The 18644-nt window shown below is 43.7% G+C and overlaps 1 protein-coding gene across 2 annotated transcripts in view; it reads left to right on the forward strand.

The window, feature by feature from the left end:
- Positions 1-6843: 6843 nt before the first annotated feature.
- Positions 6844-18644, forward strand: part of PRKAR1B (protein kinase cAMP-dependent type I regulatory subunit beta) — a 115071-nt gene continuing 103270 nt past the window's right edge. The window contains exons 1-2 of one of the 2 annotated variants that reach the window (XM_050966346.1): positions 6844-7108; positions 8557-8740. In XM_050966346.1, the coding sequence (XP_050822303.1) occupies positions 8564-8740 (177 nt within the window). In that variant the 5' untranslated portion in view covers positions 6844-7108; positions 8557-8563. Of the gene's footprint in view, positions 7109-8220; positions 8265-8556; positions 8741-18644 lie in introns of those variants that run through there. The other variant, XM_050966347.1, reaches the window with a different exon arrangement.

Here is an 18644-nt window from a genome sequence, read left to right on the forward strand (position 1 = left end):
GCTGGGGTGGGTCTCGCCTGGCAAACCACTCCAGCGCCGCAGAGACAATTTGAGGGAATGATACGGGGTTAGAGAGGGAGCATGGGGCAGTGGTTACTGAGCATAGCAGGGAGCCAGCGCTGCTGGGTTTAATTCTATAGCTACCCTGCCTCAGTTTCCCCATGTGTTAGCTGGCGTTTGCAGTGCAGTTGGTGACCCTGACGTGGTGCAGCATAAAGGCTGCCCCTTAGCTAGGGTTACCAGCCCTCCGGGATTGGCCTGGAGTCTCCTGGAATCAGCATTGATCTCCCAGTGATTACTGAAAGCAATCTAGGAGATTTTAAGCAAATGATATTATGTCATGTTGGGGGTGGGGGAATCTCCTGGAATAGCTTCAGTCAGAGTTGACAACCCTACCCTTAGCTGGTGCCTAATATTCTGTCTCCTTGGTGAAGGGCTTGCTTTGTGTCAGCATTCACTACTAGTCAGAGTGAAACACTGATTGTGTAGCTTACGTAAATGTTGTAGAGTGCACTCCCTTAAAAGTAAGCGTCTGTGGGAATTAAAAAAGCCAAAGCTCTGTTCTTTGCTTTTTCATATAAGTGTCATATATTTGGCCAGAAGGTACTATCAAAGTGCAGAGTATCATTACAGCAGTGTATTGATATTAATCCTCCAAATAACTGCATTCTGAAAAGGGATTGCTGCTTTAAATGTTAAAAAGGACCCCAAAGGAACTTTTGGAGCCTGTGAAACTTTGCACAGTGACACTGACAAATGTCAAAGCGTTTAAAATTTCTTACTAATTGTTGGCCCCAATCCTGTGATGAGACCCGTGGGGGTGATTCAAGTGCAGGTTCAGGGCCTTTTTTGTAGTGTTGTACAGCAGTGCTTGCACAGTGCTTTGAAGATATAAAGTGCTAATTAAAGGTGAAGGCTACATTCTTCAAAAATTGAGTGTGTAACATTAGGTATCTAAATCCATAATCTTGCAGAGATCTGGCCTTCCTCCAATCACTCATGGCATTCAAAAGCAGCATTGCATGCTTTTTAGCCACGTCACCAGGATGGACAAAAATACCCCAGCATGCTGCTCTCAGACTCTACATTGATGTGTGAAGGGATGCATGCCTTGACCCTACCCAGCATCACCCATGAGGGTGCCCCAGAGATTTGTGGATTTGTAGGATTAAGCTGGATCTGGGAACTTCATTCTATGATGCCTGGTACAATGTCATCATTTTGGTCACTATGGCTGGTGCATCAGTCCTCAGACTATGCACTGCTCAAAATTAGGGCATATACATAATCAAAGATGCCGAGTTACCCACATCTGGGCATTTTGGCCTAACTGTGATGTACTTAAAAAAATATGATAGTGAAAGGTTGAAAATCTTGTCTCCCTCCAATGATCAAGTGGTGCTAGGCAGCTCTGACTATTGAAGTGTGAAATACTGGGGGAAGCCTTACACTGCCCAAACTTTGCCCAGTCGAAGGGCTGCATTGGCAACGTGCTGGGATTAAGCGGGAGGCATCTCATTTGTATGATATCAAACAGACTGAGATATATTCAGACTGCCCCATCCTCCATGCAAACTCCCAACAAATCTCCATGGTCCCTATGCATATCTCTCATCTGACCAATTAATATCCACTTTGTGGTGGCATTACAGTGAAACCACAATTGGGTCACAGTCCTGCAGTTTGTTGCTCACCAGCAGACCTCTGCACCTGTGTTGAGCCCCATTGACTACAACAGGACTCTGCACAGATACATGGGTCCACCGTTGCACAATGACTTGCGGGCCAGAAGCAAAGACTATAATGTAAAGGGATGATGGTTTCAATGTACGACTTGATTTTAAAGCCAGGGCAAAGATGTGGCTTACTGAGGCGATCATCAGTATACAAAGATAAGAAGCACAAAGTGCAGTTAGGAATTAGTATAGACAGCTGGCACAGGAAGACTTATTTCATTGCATATTTTTGAGGGATGCTGACAATTTGGCTTAGTTTGAAAATCCAGCAAACAGGCAGCATGAAATGGATTCAGACCCCCAAGAAAGCTGAATTTCCAGACAAAATGCCTTGCACAAACCATTAGAAAGCGTCAGAAAAAAGCCACTGTAAAGTGCATTGAAATGACTACAGCACAGGTTATTGGGACTGCAATGCTTTGAGGTGAGTATAAGGTACTGCCCAGGAAAGTCACAACAGAGATGGCTCTAAGGAATAGGACAGTTTCTTTCTGAGGCCTCCCCCTCCAACACGCTATAGAAACTCCATGGCCCTGTTGTGCCACAATAACTGTTTTTCTGCATATAATAGCCAGGGCCAGCATTAGGGGGTAGCAAGCAGGGCAGTTTCCCAGGGCCCCACGCCACAGGCTTCAGCTTTAGCCCCCGGTGGTGGGGCTTGGGGCTCCAGACTGCAGTCCTGCACAGAAGGACTTTGGCTTTCTGTCCTCGGCCTTAGCAAGTCTAATACCGGCCATGCTTGACGAACCCCCTGAAACCTTCTTACGCTCCCCCCCCACAGGGGGGCCTGGATTCCTGGTTGAGAACCACTGGAATAGGAGATAGTCTATCATCATGCTACAATACTTTTGCATATGTGGTGGGAGGCTCCAGGCAATCCACCACCAAAGCATTGAACAGGATGGGATGCTACAGGGAGTAAAACAATACTTCAAGGGTGGCCAGATTGCAAGGCAGAAGAGCCACAGGAGTTTATCCACTATCACTGGGAAAGGATGAGGTATGTGTGCCAGATGGGATTTTGCTTAAAGGGGACAAAGCAGTAAACCCAGCAGATTTAAGACTTAACATCATGAGACAGATACATAATACACTCTTGGATATTACGCATGTCTGAGATGAACCCAGCAGTGGATCTACTGGCCAGGCATGAATGGCTATGGAACAGTGCGAGCTGTGCAGAGTGTAGTGATCAACAACAGAAGGAAACTACATACAGCCTAACCTGACTCTGAGAAAAGGCCAGATCAGTCCTGTTTGTGTAGAGGATACAATTTTCAAAAGTGCCCAAGTCACTTAGTGACTTTCAATGGGACTTTGTCTCCTTAGATACTTATGAAAATGTTACCTTTAGTCTTTTAATTGTGTCTATCCCATACTCCGGGCACATTACACACATTCAAAAGATAAACATTTACAAAATGCATCAAATGAATCTGGGACCATAGGAAGTGCCCTATTGGGTAAGAACAGTTGTCCATCTAGTATCTGTTTCTAACAATAGCCATTACCAGATGCTTCTAAAAGAGTTGCATGATGTCCCATAGTGAACAGTTATGGAATAACTGGCCCATAAGGGAAAACAACAAGGAGTCCTTCTGGCACCTTAGAGAGTAACAAATTTATCTGGGCATAAGCTTTCATGGGCTAGAACCCACTTCATCAGATGCATGGAGTGGAAAATACAGGAGCAGGTATAAATACATGAAAAGATGTCAGTCTAGTTTGCAAATTAATTCCAGTTCTGCAGACACCATCAGATTAGGCCTGAATAAAGACTGGGAGTGGTTGGGTCATTACAAAACCTAAACCTAACTTCCCCAATACTAATTTCCCCCTACTGTTACTCACACCTTCTTGTCAACTGTCTGAAATGGGCCTCTCTCATTACCACTTCAAAAGTTATTTTTCCTCCCTTGGTATCCTGCTGTCAATTTAATTGTCTCATTAAACTGATCTCACACTTGGTAAGGCAACTCACATCTTTTCATGTATTTATACCTGCTCCTGTCTTAGTGTCTCTTTCATTCTGTATGCAGCATAGTCAGGGCTGGTGCTTCCATTGAGGTGAACTAGGCAATCACCTAGGGCGCCAGGATTTTCGGGGGAGGGCATTTTGCGGTGGGGGGAGGGAGCTGCAGGTGGCTCCGGTGGACCTGCTGCAGTCGTGCCTCCGGAGCCGCAGACTAACGGAGCCTCTGCAGAAATGGCTGCGGCAGCTCCACCAGAGCCACGAGAGTGGCGCACTGGGCAGTGAAATAGCCGTGTGCCTAGGGCGCGAAAAACTCTAGCGCCGGTCCTGAGCATAGTGCGTGTCTGACCACTACTGTGCACTGAGAACCTAGAGTAATTTGAATTACTCATAAAAATTGCTTTTAAAATGACCTTTCATTTACTGATGCTGAATTTCATCTGCCATTATGCTGCTCATTTGCCTAGCTTGCTTAGGACTCTCCGGAGTTTTTTAGAGTTTTGTCTACTGTTGACTAGCCTAAATAATGTTGTGTTATCTGCCAGTTTTGCCACTTAATTGTTGTCCCCTTTTTCTAAACCATTAATGGGTTTATTAAACACCAGCTGTCCTAGTTTATATCCTTGAGATACCCTCAAAAATCACAGGGTAAAAGGTTAGTAAGAGGCTATGTCTATACTGGGAAAATGGAGCTGTGTTAGAAAAAGTGTTATCTCACATATTTTAATTAGCATGTTGTTAACAACACTTACTGCCATCCATTGTGGTCAAAACACGTTAGTTGGCTGTGGTTAAGCCTCCATCACAGCTTTCTTTCACCCCAAATTAATTGCCCTTCCCCCCAAGCCCCCAAAAAGCTTGGGAGAACAGGCTGCATGTCCTGAAGCTCACCAAATCTGGTCTTTGAAGACAGAGCTTTCTCAGAGTCTGGTTTGAGGGACTGGAACTAACTCCCTTGGGGAATTGAGGACTGTCACAAACATTCCCACCTTCTGTTCCAAGTGCAACACACACTTTTCTGACCTGCCTTCTCTAACAACTACATAGCAACACATATATATAAAAGACCAAAACAAAGCCCTACCAAAACAAAATCTTATTGTGACTGATGAACCCTTCACTGTCAGCTGGCAAGATTTCTTAGTATGTACTTTCTGGTTCAACAAAATATGGCATATGAGGTCTTAAAGAAAAGCCAGAATCACACTGATCATTAATAGCATTGTGAAATGTACCGACACTATGCAAGGAGTTATGTATGTCTACTGAAAATTTGCTTTAAAGGTATCAAGGCAGAGTTGACAAACTGCCTTTCTGTCATGCAAAAGAGGTTTAGTCACCTGTCTGTTGGCATGTAAATTAAACATTGTAAGTTAACAGCATAGAGAGTCATTTACATATAAAGTCAATGAGAGGATGTGAAATCAACAGAGAGGCAGCACAGTGGAAACTAAGCCACAGAGGTTATCTTGATTCTGGTACAGAAAGTGAACTTTGGGGGATATAAGAAGAAGGCAAGGAAAACACCACATCATTCTCCTCCTAGGAAGCAATCAGGCCATGTGATTATATTCATGAAAATGGGACCACAAAGGGCCTTGGTTAAAATGCTGCAAAGGACATTTGTGGTGAGATAAATTCCTTTAGACAGAAGGCTAGCTTGTTAAGTTTAGTCTCTAGAAATCATGTTATGATTTTGTTCTATATGTAACCTTTGGTTTTCATTATTCTTAGTATTTCTTAACTCTGATAATAAACATATTGTTGTTTTTACTATAAATATATCCAAGTGTTGGGATATTAAGCAGGGTCTGATCCTGAGTTGAATCATACAAGCTGGTGTGTACACTTCCCTCTTGGGGACAGCAGACCTGCTGTTTCTGGGAGTGTTTAGTGGATAAGGAGCTGGACACTATAGGGAAATGCTTCAAAGGGGCTCGGGGATGGGATGCACCTATTGTTAACCTTCAAAGCAAAGTAAGGGCTGGCATAATCCCGCGGAAAGTGCTTGGGTGGCTCATAGGCTGATAGCATCAGGGAACTGACACTCAGTTAAGCACAAGCAAGTCTGTCTCATGCTGGGGGCAGGGGGTAACAAGGTGATGCCCAGTCCTGAGTACCCCAAGAACCTATACTGTGCACACAGTTCCACTCCTGGAAAGAAAATGTATCGCTTGACACAGATTAGTCACGTTCCTTATTGCACTACTGGAAGGCACTCTGGTACTGTGCTGATGAGGGTTGTGTAAGAAGTTATGTAGAGCAGAATGGTAGCACATTGGAACTCTGAGCCTGGGCACCTGACAGGATGACAACTGCCGCAATATCATAGGGTAGAGGGCAGTTTCTGAAAGTGACAAGCCCCAAACCATGTAGGGTTTTATAGGTCAAACCCAGCTCCTTCAGCTTGATCCAGACATTAGCTGGTGATTGTGGAGCACAGGTGTCATGTGCACATCGAGGGAGACGTTGCTGATAAGCCACCACTTTCTGCACGAGAAGTTTCAAGGCGTAACTCCAAGTCAAGGGCACTACTGTAATCTAATCCGGGGTGACAAAGGCACAGGCAGCCAAAAGGATGCAGCCGTGGTGCCAAGAGCAGCTCATAAGCACCCCTGGCAACTGCTGCTATTGGAGCAGCTGGTGATGCAGCAAGACTCCCAGGTTATGAGCCATAGAAACAGAGAACGGGTATACCTGTCACACAGTGGCACGGATGTCATAGCTGCCATTTCCTCTGGCTGGAGTGACTAGATGTCCCAATTTTATAGGGACAGTCCTGATATTTGGGCCTTTTTCTTCCATAGATGCCTATTACCCCCTGCCCCTGTCCCGATTTTTCACACTTGCTGTCTGGTCACCCTACCTCTGGCCCTTTTCTCCATCTCCTAAGCACCACCCCAAAAATCAAGATCCAGATGTCCAGGACACTTTGACAATTAGGGACCGCAGGCTGGGGGAAGGAGGCGCCTCTCCCCGGGCGTATCTGTCTGCCTCTCTCACACACGCTGCGGTCCCTGGGGCAGGCTGCGTGTCCCTCCTTTGGTGCCCCTCTCCCCTCGCCTGCCCCCGGGCGCCCCCCCCAGAATCAGAGCCTGCTTTGCCTGCAGGAGGTGGGGAGGGAGGCTGCGCTTATGCGTGACTGACAGCAGACGGGACTTCCTGCAGGGGAGCTGCTGCAGCGCCCTAACGCTTTGTAGGCGAGCTCTCTGGGGTTGGGGGGCAGGGCAGTGAAGGGGAACCCTCCGCTGGAGACCTTCCAGTGCTGCCGAGGAAGAGGAAGGGGAGCAGCAGCCAGGGAAGGAGGAGGCGGCTGCACTGCAGAATAACAGGAGCCCTCACCCCCCTGCGTAAGGGAAGAGAGAGAAGAGCCGCTGCTGTCACTGCTCCAGCCACTCAGGTATTTACATGGCCCCTCTGACTCCACATTCTTTCCCCACGGCTCCTCCTGTCCCCTAGGCTGGTTTGGCACCATTGCGTCCTCCTTCCTCTCTGGTTTTGACAGCCCCTTTCCTCTCCATCCCCCAGCCCCCCCCCCCCCCGGCTTTGGAGCTGCTGCCCAGCAACAATGGGTTCATTGCAGCACAAAGCCTGGTGCTAGTGGTGGAGGCAGGGGAGGGGGCTGCTTATTCTCTTCATCCCCCTCCCCTCCACGGTGCCATTCACAAAGGCTGGGAGATGCTTTGATGGAGGGGATGTCATCTCTGGCACTGGGACAATTGAAAGGAGATGCCCCCTTTCCTGCCCCGTTTCCTACCCGCACCCCCATCCGAAAACAAATCCCAGTCCAGCATGAGAGTCTCCCACTTCTCTGTAAAACTCACAGCTAAATTCTCTCCCACATGGAGGGAGACGCTTTAAAAACTGCTTGAAAATGAATTCTTGGGAGGAAGGGGTTTCCCTCCAAATCAGCTTTAAGACATAATCCCCAACCTTAGCCCAAGTTCCAGTTAGTTGAGGGGAGAATTGTCTCGTTTCAGATTCATTTTGAGCCAGGTTTATAAGAGCATCTGGCTCTTGTGATGAAGGATTTTGCTGTGCTGTTTTTTGTTCCAAGGGAGCATTTAAGCATCTGATCTATTGTTTTTCTTAATATATATATATCTATCTATATCTATATATCTATATATATATATCTCCCTCTTGTTTGAAATTGTCCCCAGTCATGAAACATTCCTGCAGGTTGAAAGCAAATCTCAAAAGCTGCTCTGAGAATGGGAATTGAGAAGAGGTGATGAAACTTAAATGATCTAATATAAGTTAATATAAATCTAATAGACCACAAACATATGCCCTTTTATTTTGTAGTGGGTGAACACACATTAATTGGAGGAATCAAACATGTTTTTCCTTCATCACCAAACTCCTCTTTGGTGCAAGAGAGCTGCCCCATATATATTTTTAAAAAGGAGTGTTAAAGTATTTTACTAGAGACAGATGCCCCTCCATCTTCTACAGAAATCTAGGACCCTGAAGAGAGGGACCTAGACTCCATTTGTTCACCGATGGGGATGTTACTCCAAATTGTCATTTGGCAGATATCTTTAAAACTCATAGTATGCATGATTTATTGCACCATTGTTTTTAAAATGTTGAAGAATGTCTAATAATTTGAATGCTCTTTTTGTAATTCTTGGTATGTTGATTTTGTAGAGATGACATGATTCAGTATTTGCATGTGAAGTGCCACAACTCTGAAATGTGCTGAATCGTTAGCTTGTGAAGAGAAGATGTACAATATTAAAATACCTTAGTTCTGTCAAATTGCTTTGACAAAAGACTTCAGGAATTCTCTTTGATATCTAAATTGCACCATTTTCTTACCTACGTTTGTTTTCTGTTTACAAGCCTGAAGATGGCTGCTTCTTCCTCCTACAATGTGGAAGAAGATGAGAGTCTGAAGGGATGTGAGCTATATGTTCAGAAGCATAACATCCAACAGATTTTGAAAGAGTGCATTGTAAACCTTTGCATCGCAAAACCAGACCGGCCAATGAAGTTCCTCAGAGAACATTTTGAAAAATTAGAGAAGGTCAGTGACTTTCATGTGGCTTCTATTTCAGTTTCCAAGTGTATGAATGCAAAGGATGTTCTTAAAGTTTCATTTTTTCTTAGCATTCTGCTTTAACTTTTAAAAAAAGCTCTTAAGAAACAAACTTTTGTTTGCATATGTCCAGTGCAGTACCTGATATCATGCACAACTTTTTTGTGGGATAAGGGTTATTATTTCTCAGCAGATTGCAAGGACAATTGCACTGACTGGTAAAATTGATCCAGAGAGTTATAAAAATTTATAGCATTATAACATACAGGGCCCTGTTCTCCCCTTCCTTCAAAAGGACCTGCACAGCAGAGCAACGTGTGGATTCTTCCTATTCATTCCAATGTCAGGAGGTGTAGTTTGCCCTTACCCCCATCATGGAACCTCCAAGTTCTGGGTAGATCTTGGGAAATGCGCAGGGGCCAATCTGCTACTTGACCACACTGACTCCTGTCCATACTGGAGAGCACAAGTCCCGCAGGAGTGGTACTTACAGGGACTGTCTATACTTTGACTGCTCTGAAAAGGCATGTTGCACAGTGTAGAGGCATGTCATCATGCTAGGCTGATCTGGAGTGCCCCCTTACAGATGAACCCTTACTTGGTTTTTCCCACGCCCATGGGAATCAAGAAGTCCAAACAGACTGTTGGATGCTAAGAAGCACCTCCTTGTGGAGGGTCTCATTTATTAACAGAAAAGCCAGTACAGAGCATAAACAAAACTTTCACCTCAACATCTCAGCTGCCTGACTGGGTCATTCTTAGTCCATCTGTCTCTCACCTGATTCTAGTGCTCACCTTTACCCGGACTCTTCTTCAAGGGTTCTCTCAGTTTCAGTCTTTGCCTCTGGAGTTAGGACTCATGCCCCTACCAGAGTAACAGCCTTCTCTGGAGTGAGGGGAGGTTAGTCCACTGTGACTCTTCCCCAGGGACAGCAGGTGATCCCTGTCAGGCAAAGCCTCCGACCACTGTCTAGGAGACCCTGGCTGAGACCAGGCCCTCTAGGATGCCTGCTGACTGCATCCCTCTTCCTACAAGGCCCCCCTCTCTAAGAGCACCTCTTACAGGTTCCCCATTCTGGTGGGTTCCACAGACAGCTCACCCTCTAGGTTCCCTGCTCAGCCTTCTCCAGGGAGCTCCTCCCTACTAGAGCTTCCTGTCTCCATTTAGAGTTTTCGTCTAACTGAGCTTGGATAATCTTTAGTAAATGAGCACCTGGACCTAATAATCAGCCACCTGGGGTAGACAGTTACCCCCTGATGAGGCCTTCATAAGGTGGTCACAGGCAGACTTGGCCCTAAATTCCACCCTTTATGTGGAAAAACACATCCTCAGCTGGAACGCGACAGAGCTTGCCAAAAGCTATCTTGGCATGAGAAGGAGAGGGGAAGCATGTTGCAAAGAACTTTCTCCTCTGTGGAGATAGGATTCCCTCCAAGCATAAGAAGGAAGCATGTGGCCCTGGATCTTTAAATGTGCAAGGCCTCAATCCTGCTAAGACTTACACATGTACTTAACTTTAAGCCTACGAGTCCTAGTGGGACTACTTGTGTGCTTAAAGTGTGTAAATTTTTACAGGATCACAGTCTACGTTTTATGTGGTTGCAACTTGACTTCATTTTTAAAAGTATTTTTATTGTAAATGTGGAATTTTAAGTTAAAAAGAAAAAAATATGCACAGAACAAGAAATAAAATAATCAGTTAGCTGCAAAATGCAGCCCATGTACTATATGTTGTGCATGCATTGTATATATGAGTGGCTGTGTTTACACTGCATATTAGATATATTGTACTGTCTGTACAGGATAGTACACCCCAAACTGGTGTTGTTTTAAAATAAAAAAAAAACTATTCATATACTGTTGGAAACATCTTAGCGTGTACATCATGTTATGAAGGGGTAACACTCTTAGAGGAGCACCAAGATCATTAGCTGTGGCACATATATGACAAAAAAGACAAAATTCACATCAAAATAGTTTTTTCTAAACTTTTGAAAACTGAACTCCACTTCAGCACAATGAAAGCAATTCTGGTCCCTCCACCTTGCTATGTATTGGTAGAGACTTACCCATTTTAATGTATACATCTTCTGAACTTTGTAGCTAGTGTGAGGGGGATGTGCATCATACTTTTGCAAAACACTGTCTTAAAATGTGCCATGCTAGTCCATATTATTTCAGTATTTTATTGTTATTCTCCTTGGCTAATGGTATTATTTATTTGTATTGCAGTAGCAAGGGATCGTGGCTCCACTGTGTTAGATGCTGTACCCAGAATTAGAACTTACATTGTCCCTGTCCAGAGAACTTACATTATTTTCACTTAGGTTCTTACTATTTCAGGAGAGAGCAGTGGATAAGAGTTCATAGTAGTAAACAACCTGCCCCATACAAACCAGTGAAAACTTTCCAGTGTTTGGAAAGCCAATGAGATTAGAGGTTAGATCTTCTCTTATGTGAGAAAAACCCAAGCAGGACAGGAAATTCTGTGAATTTCATGTTGACAGTGGAAGGAGGCAATGTTTGCCTTAATGCCTAGGGAACAGTCAGGGGAGTCAGACCCTGTAGTGCTTAAAGTTGGGTGATGTCCCAAAGGGTTGTGTAGACCTGGCAAAAAAATAAAATAATTGAGCTGGGTTGCTGAGGGGTGCACTTTGAGCAATGTCTTACCAAAGCTACTGATTCCCAGTTTATGATAGGCTCCCCACTTTTTTCAGACCACTTTAAGCACTGAGCCCCCTGAATCTACAGATCTTGGGACATCCCTGGAAACCTATAGCTTTCAAATAGTGGCTAGTTTCTGTCTCTGTATAGCAGCATGACTCCCTCAATCAGCAGTCTCCAAAGACCTCCTTGAGGGGAAAGGAGATCAGATCATTGAGGGTCTTCCAATGTAGGATAAGGTTGACTAGGTCAATTGTTTGGGATTGATGGGATGAACCAATGCCCTTGGAGAGTGGTCCTCACAATCGTACCCAGCTTGCTGAGCTCTAAACTCACAGGGGCAACAGTACGATGATGCTGTGGAGGCAGCTCCCCTCTTTTCTATGCAATCATCCAAGATCCAACTGAGCTGTATGATCCCTCAATGAGTAGAAGCATCTAGGGTGATCAGGTCCAATATGTTGCTAGCAACATAAGATCCTCAGCCCTGCAATGTGCACAAGTGTACATAATAATAGAATATCAGCATTGGAAGGGACCTCAGGAGCTCATCTAGTCCAACCCCCTGCTCAAAGCAGGACCAATCCCCAACTAAATTATTTCATCCATTGCTTTGTCAAGCCTGACCTTAAAAACCTCTAAGGAAAGAGATTCCACCACCCCCCTAGGTAACCCATTCCAGTGCTTCATCACCCTTCTAGTGAAAAAGTTTTTCCTAATAGCCAACCTAAATCTCCCCCACTGCAACTTGAGACCATCACTCCTTGTTCTGTCATCTGGTACCACTGAGAACAGTCTAGATCCATCCTCTTTGGAACCCTCTTTCAGGTAGTTGAAAGCAGTTATGAAATCCCCCCTCATTCTTCTCTTCTGCAAACTAAACAATCCTAGTTCCCTCAGCCTCTCCTCATAAGTCATGTGCTCCAGCCCCCTAATAATTTTTGTGCCCTCCGCTGGACTTTCTCCAATTTTTCCACATCCTTCTTGTACCGTGGGGCCCAAAGCCGGACACAGTACTCCAGACGAGGCCTCACCAATGTCGAATAGAGGGGAATGATCACATCCCTCGATCTGCTGGCAATGCTCCTACTTATACAGCCCAAAATGCCATTAGCCTTCTTGACAACAAGGGCACACTGTTGACTCATATCCAGCTTCTCATCCACTGTAAACCCTAGGTTCTTTTCTGCAGAACTGCTGCCTAGCCGCTCGGTCCCTAGTCTGTAGCAGTGCATGGGATTCTTTCGTCCTAAGTGCAGGACTCTGCACTTGTGCTTGTTGAACTTCATCAGATTTCTTTTGGCCCAATCCTCTAATTTGTCTAGGTCTCTCTGTATCCTATCCCTACCCTCCAGTGTATCTACCATGCCTCCCAGTTTAGTGTCATCTGCAAACTAGCTGAGGGTGCAATCCACACCATCATCTAGATCATTAATGACAAAATTGAATAAAACTGGCCCCAGGACTGACTCTTGGAGTACTGGCTGCCAACTAGACATGGAGCCATTGATCACTACCCGTTGAGCCCAACGATCTACCCAGCTTTCTATCCACCTTATAGTCCATTCATCCAGCCCACACTTCTTTAACTTGCCAGCAAGAATACTGTGGGAGACCGTATCAAAAGCTTTGTTAAAGTCAAGGAGTAACACGTCCACTGCTTTCCCCTCATCCACAGAGCCAGTTATCTCATCATAGAATCCCTGTCCCCATATGGAACCCCACTGAAGTAGTGAGGTTCCATATGGGCTCTGGGCATCACATGCAGAATCAGGACCCAAGAGTGCAAAACTGGTGAATCCTGGACTTTGATGGCTTGTGATGGGGCGATTTATAATTTGTAAACAAAAGTCAAGAGAATTACTTCAACAACCTTCTATCCTGTTTTTAATATCTACTGACACTATTATTACAGGCAATTGTGCCAAGACAATTTTAATATACCTTGTGTTTGCTGAATTATGAGCTCAACAATTGCTGTCAGAGTTTGAGCTGCACCAAATATGACTGTTCATACAATATTTTACTCTTGCTTAGGCAGAGCAATGAAAATCTTTGAGTTTAAGATTTTGCTTAAAACTTTTGATCTAAGAGTTATTTTCAAAAAATTGGATATTTTAGTTCATTTTCAAAATTTCTAAAGTTAAAGAAAAATGTAACTTTGTTTCTTGAGAAATGGCAATAGATTTGAATGCCAGGACATATTCTCTAAAATTCACTGAGAAGTTTTCGGATGAGAGGTGGGGTTATTGACACAAACTTGATTTACTAACCATAGCAATTCCAGAATGTAGGAATTTAAAAATAATTGCTGGGAATCATTAGTACATCTGTTTCTGTTCATTAAATACAGCAGGACCTGGTTGTCTTAAATGTACTACATCAGCTCTTACCTTTTTACTATTTTATATTGCTCCGAAGTGAGATAGGTGCCTAGCAGTACAGGTAAGTCAGGATGATCCCTGCCCCAAGGAGTTTATAAACAAATATCGAAGGACACAACGCAATGGGTGACAAAACATTAGGGAGGGATTGTGAGGGGAAGGCCAGAGTGACAATAAGATTACTTTATTCTTTAACAAAGGTTTCTGCACAGCACAGATTGATGACGGTTCTTAATGAAACATCCGAATGAGAAGGCAGTGGGCTTAAAACAAAATGTGGGACCTTGAACATCGTTAGTTTACAGATAGAGCTTTCACAAACCAGAATAAAATAGCCTAACCAATAACGAGTGCAGCCCCAAACAGTCCATTCCTTCCAAGTCACCTCCTCCCCAAATGCCCAAGGGAAGAAAAAGTGGACTTTGCAGCATTCCTGGAATGTAAACAAATCCTGGGTCTGTTGGATCAAAGGTGCAGTTGTCTAAGCCAAACATTAGTCACAGAGAACACACCTATAGTGTTGCTAAGGGAATATTTCTTGCCCAAGAAAGGATAAAATGTTAATAAAACCCTTGTTTCCTGTTATAGCATTAAACCGTTAAGTGTGGTCTGAGGTTCCATGGAAAGTTCTTGCTGACTTATTCTCATTGTAACAACTGCCATTAAAAATCTTGAACCTTTTGTTGAACACAAAAAAGAACAGAAAACAGTTAAAGCTTTTGGAACTTAAAGAATTAATTAATATTTCCATTTGAACAATTTCCCTTATTCCCATTTTCTTTAGCTATATAGACTCTTTTATAGGGGGATACCTCTGCTTGATGGACTTTTTAGATGGTATTAACTGTCCTTTTTGTGGAAAAGAGAAATAACTTTTCTGGTTTCCTTTAGGACAAAACCAATCAAACACACATGGGAGAAAGAAAGGATAACAAAAGAGCGAACCTAGTTTCTGTCTCTAATGTTAATTCTTGCTTGCATCTTAGCTGCTGGAAATGGCAGGCAGAGCATACTATCTTATCAGCCACTCTGGGTATGTCTACACACTGGCCCATGGCCCATGTCAGCTGATTTGGGCTTGCAGGGCTTGGGCTGCGGAGACTGGACTGGCTTCTCTGGTGGTGATTTAAAGGGCCCGGGGCTCCAGCCGCTGTGGGGAGTCGCGGGCCCTTTAAAGCACCGCTGGAGCTCCTCGGGCTGGGATTTAGAGGGCCCAGTGTACCTGCTGCTCCGGCAGCGGGGCTCAGCTGGCGCAGTGGCAGGAGCACTGGGGATTTAAAGGGCTCCAGCAGGGATTTAAAGGGCTCGGGTCTGCCTCTGCAGTTGATAGGTCTGGGGTGACTTAAAGGCCCTGGAGATCCCAGCCACAGCTGGAGCCCCAGGGCCTTTAAATCTTGAGAGGCCCTGCCTTTTCCGGCTGAGGCCATGCCTCTTCCAGTTGAGGCCACGCCCCGCTCAGGACTCTGGCATACCAGTAAGTCCTTTAAGTTACTTTCACCCCTGGCCTTCAACAACCATTTAATTTGGTGTCTTTGGCCAAGTATCATATTTAGACCTCCCACTTCGCAAAGAGACTATATTGAATTTTATTATTAGCAACTTTACTTTTCCATTTATAAGGTATACTCATCAACAAATTCCTTCAGCGCATGTACGCAGAAAGAAAATGAAATACATGGTAATATATTGGCCAAATGCCAATTAAATGGGCTGAAATCTCCCACCCAGAAAGCAGCCGTGGATTCTGAACTCTCTCATACTCTGCTAGCCAAATCCTCTTCTCCAATAGACAGTATAGAGAGATGAGCTTAATCATTGTTAGTTTTAAATAAACAGATGTCTGAGCAGGGTTGATTATTATATAATGGGGCCAGTTTCGTGGGGTACTGAGGACCTCCTGTCAGGTGATAATTGCCCTCAATTTCTGCTGACTTTGGTGGGAGAGGAGGGCACTCAGCGTCTCACAAGAGATGCTCAGCGTATTGTATGATCAGGCCCAGTATTTTCAAGCATCATTGTAGGCAGCAGCTCTACACCTAAGAAATTATTCTGGTCACTTTACCAGTGTATGGAACAGCTTCAAAGACCACTGCTTTCCAGCAGAAATACAGCTCATTCCTTCAAGTTAGCTTTCCCGCAATAGTGCTCATACACACATGCTCACGACCCTCTCCCCAACCACCCTCAAAAAATTGAGCACATTTTCGTATCCAATGAAGTATTAGAGGAATGTTGTTATGTCTTCTGAACTGTAAGAAGCACTCAGACACTACGGTGCTGTCACCAGTATAAGAACTTGATAGATTGGGTAGACAGGGCAAATAGACTGCCTCAAAAAACATGATTTAGACTGGAAATCTTTATATTTGTATTTTTAAACCCCTTAACCTAAATTTTTTTAAACAGAGGAATGATGTGTTTTAGTAACTTATTTTACTTGTTAGGGAAACCTAAATATCTGAAATTGTGCTCTTGAGAACCATGTTTCAGAAATAAATTAGAGCATCTCTTAACTCCCTGTCTTAGTTTACATTTGTCCATGTGACAGTACTTTCCCAGTTCTCTAAGTGAGGAATTGCTGGACTGGAATTCATTGGCAGACTCTGAGGGAAAGTTGCTCATTATCTGCCCTTACTTTGTCTAGATGTATCCTGTGCTTTTAGTTTCTGATTATCGAGTGTTTTAAAGCCCTAATACAGAACGGTGCTTAAGCACATGCCTGTCTTTAAGCATGAGTAGTCCCACTGACTTTCAAAAAACATTGACTTCAGTGAGACAAGCACATAAGTAACTTGAAGTACGTGAGTAAAGTACCTTGCTGAATTAAGGTAATAAAGTCCAAAAGAAGTGCTGGATCTGTCATTGTCCAGTGGCAGAATTTCATCTTGTTTAAATATCGTGCCAGCTCCAGATTCCCTCAGTGGCCTCTGCTATTTTGAAAGGGGTTTACAACCTCATGTGACCCAGCCCTCTTCAAGTGCAATGCTTTCATTTTGGGGTTTTAATTATTTTTCAGCATCAGCACAATAGTATTTTCAACATTTTCCCTATTCAATGGCCCTAGCAGTGACACCATAGCACGGATTAGAAAATGATTTAATTTCTAGTGGAAAACTGGATTGGGGATTGGCTAGCTTGATAAGGAGTAACATCACTGTTGCTTGGGGTAATTTATATCTGGAGAAAAGCTATGGCAATATTTTTTGTTAATTCTTCAAACAAAAGATAAGCTGCTATTGACTCATTTCTCGACTATACAGAATGCTAGCTAAACTAAAGTGTCTCAAAATAAGCATTTTAAGGGCACAAGGATCAGTTCAGAAATATCCACGGATCTGACAAGAGTCATTCATACTCAACTTAAAGTCATAAGAAGATAAGAACGGCCAACCTGGGGCAGACCAAAGGTCCATCTATCCCAGAATCCTGTCTTCTGACAGTGGCCAATGCTGAGTGCTTCAGAGGAAAGCCAGCTGGTCACAGCTCATAGTCTGCTTGAAACTTTTTAAATGCAAACGTACCATTGTTAAAATTTATAGGGCAAGTTCACACCTTTCTTGGTTCTATTCCTTCATTCTGTCTTGTTGCAGTCTCAGTAAAATGGCAGTAGTTTGTTTTACATTGCGACAGCTATTTTTGCATTCAGAACTGCTAAAAGCTTCAGTTTTTTTTAAGTGAAAGCTGAAACTGAAGAGCATCCAGCAAAATCTGTGGGAATTGCATAAGCATGCACATTCAATGCAGGCTTAGTTTGTCCTAAGCAGTGGATGAGATTTTCAATGTTTATAACTGACATTCTTGGAGACTGATGTCTTCTATATATCTATAGCAAAGGCAGAAGTGGTGCAATCACTCACAATGCCCCCCATTGTTTTAGAGAGACCACTTCTAAGGTTTTGTCTACATTAGGGAAACTCATACCCATTTTTTAGCTCCAGTAGAAGCTCTGGCATAGACTAGGCAAAGGTATTTTTACAGCCATGATTAGATGTTACAGTGGAAAAAATCCCTATGCTCGGTTTATGCTAGAATTTATACCACTGGTAAAAGGATTACATGATTGCTTAAAAACTGATCAGGGATTTCTAGTGTAGATTTATCTTGGTACAAGGGCAATTCAGTCTTTATTCTAATTCAGTGCCTGGTCTGCCTGCTGTGAATACCAACACAGGTACTGCTTGTGATAATTAATTTCAAAAGAGTTCAGCACTGGTCGAACTCTCCTCAGAGATGTCACTGGCGCTAGAACTACGCTGATTTTTTTCGTCAAGGATCTGGTCTTGTCACTTTACATGGCTTAGCTGTTCTTTCACTAATTTGGTTTGCTGTTGCATGTGAAATGCCTGTGACTGTATAATACCGACTCTTCATATAAGGTCAAAATTTAGAATGCAGACTGATGAAAGATTCCGTTCCTTTCTCCTGTGATGCATGTTAAATTGTCTTTCCCCAAATTCTTTCTCTGTCAGTGTATTGTGCAAGGCTTCCCAAGAGCCTTTTAGGTAAGGCTGCAGCTAGTTTAGTCATGGCCAAAAAGTCATTGTGTCTTTAATCAAGGACACTAACCTAATTTCTAAATTACACCTCTAGCCCGATATAACTCGACCAGATATAACACGAATTCGGATATAACGCAGTAAAGCAGTGCTCCAGGGGGGCGAGGCTGTGCATTCTGGCGGATCAAAGCAAGTTAAATATAATGCGGTTTCACCTATAAAGCGGTAAGATTTTTTGGTTCCCAAGGACAGTGTTATATCGAGGTAGAGATGTATTTTATTTCATTTTCTTCTGGTTGTAGAAGATGCTTTGGGGAGTCTGGATCAGGCTATTAAAGCTGTGTCAA

The sequence above is a fragment of the Gopherus flavomarginatus genome, chromosome 9 (genome assembly GCF_025201925.1).
Source record: "Gopherus flavomarginatus isolate rGopFla2 chromosome 9, rGopFla2.mat.asm, whole genome shotgun sequence".
NCBI lineage: Eukaryota > Metazoa > Chordata > Testudines > Testudinidae > Gopherus > Gopherus flavomarginatus.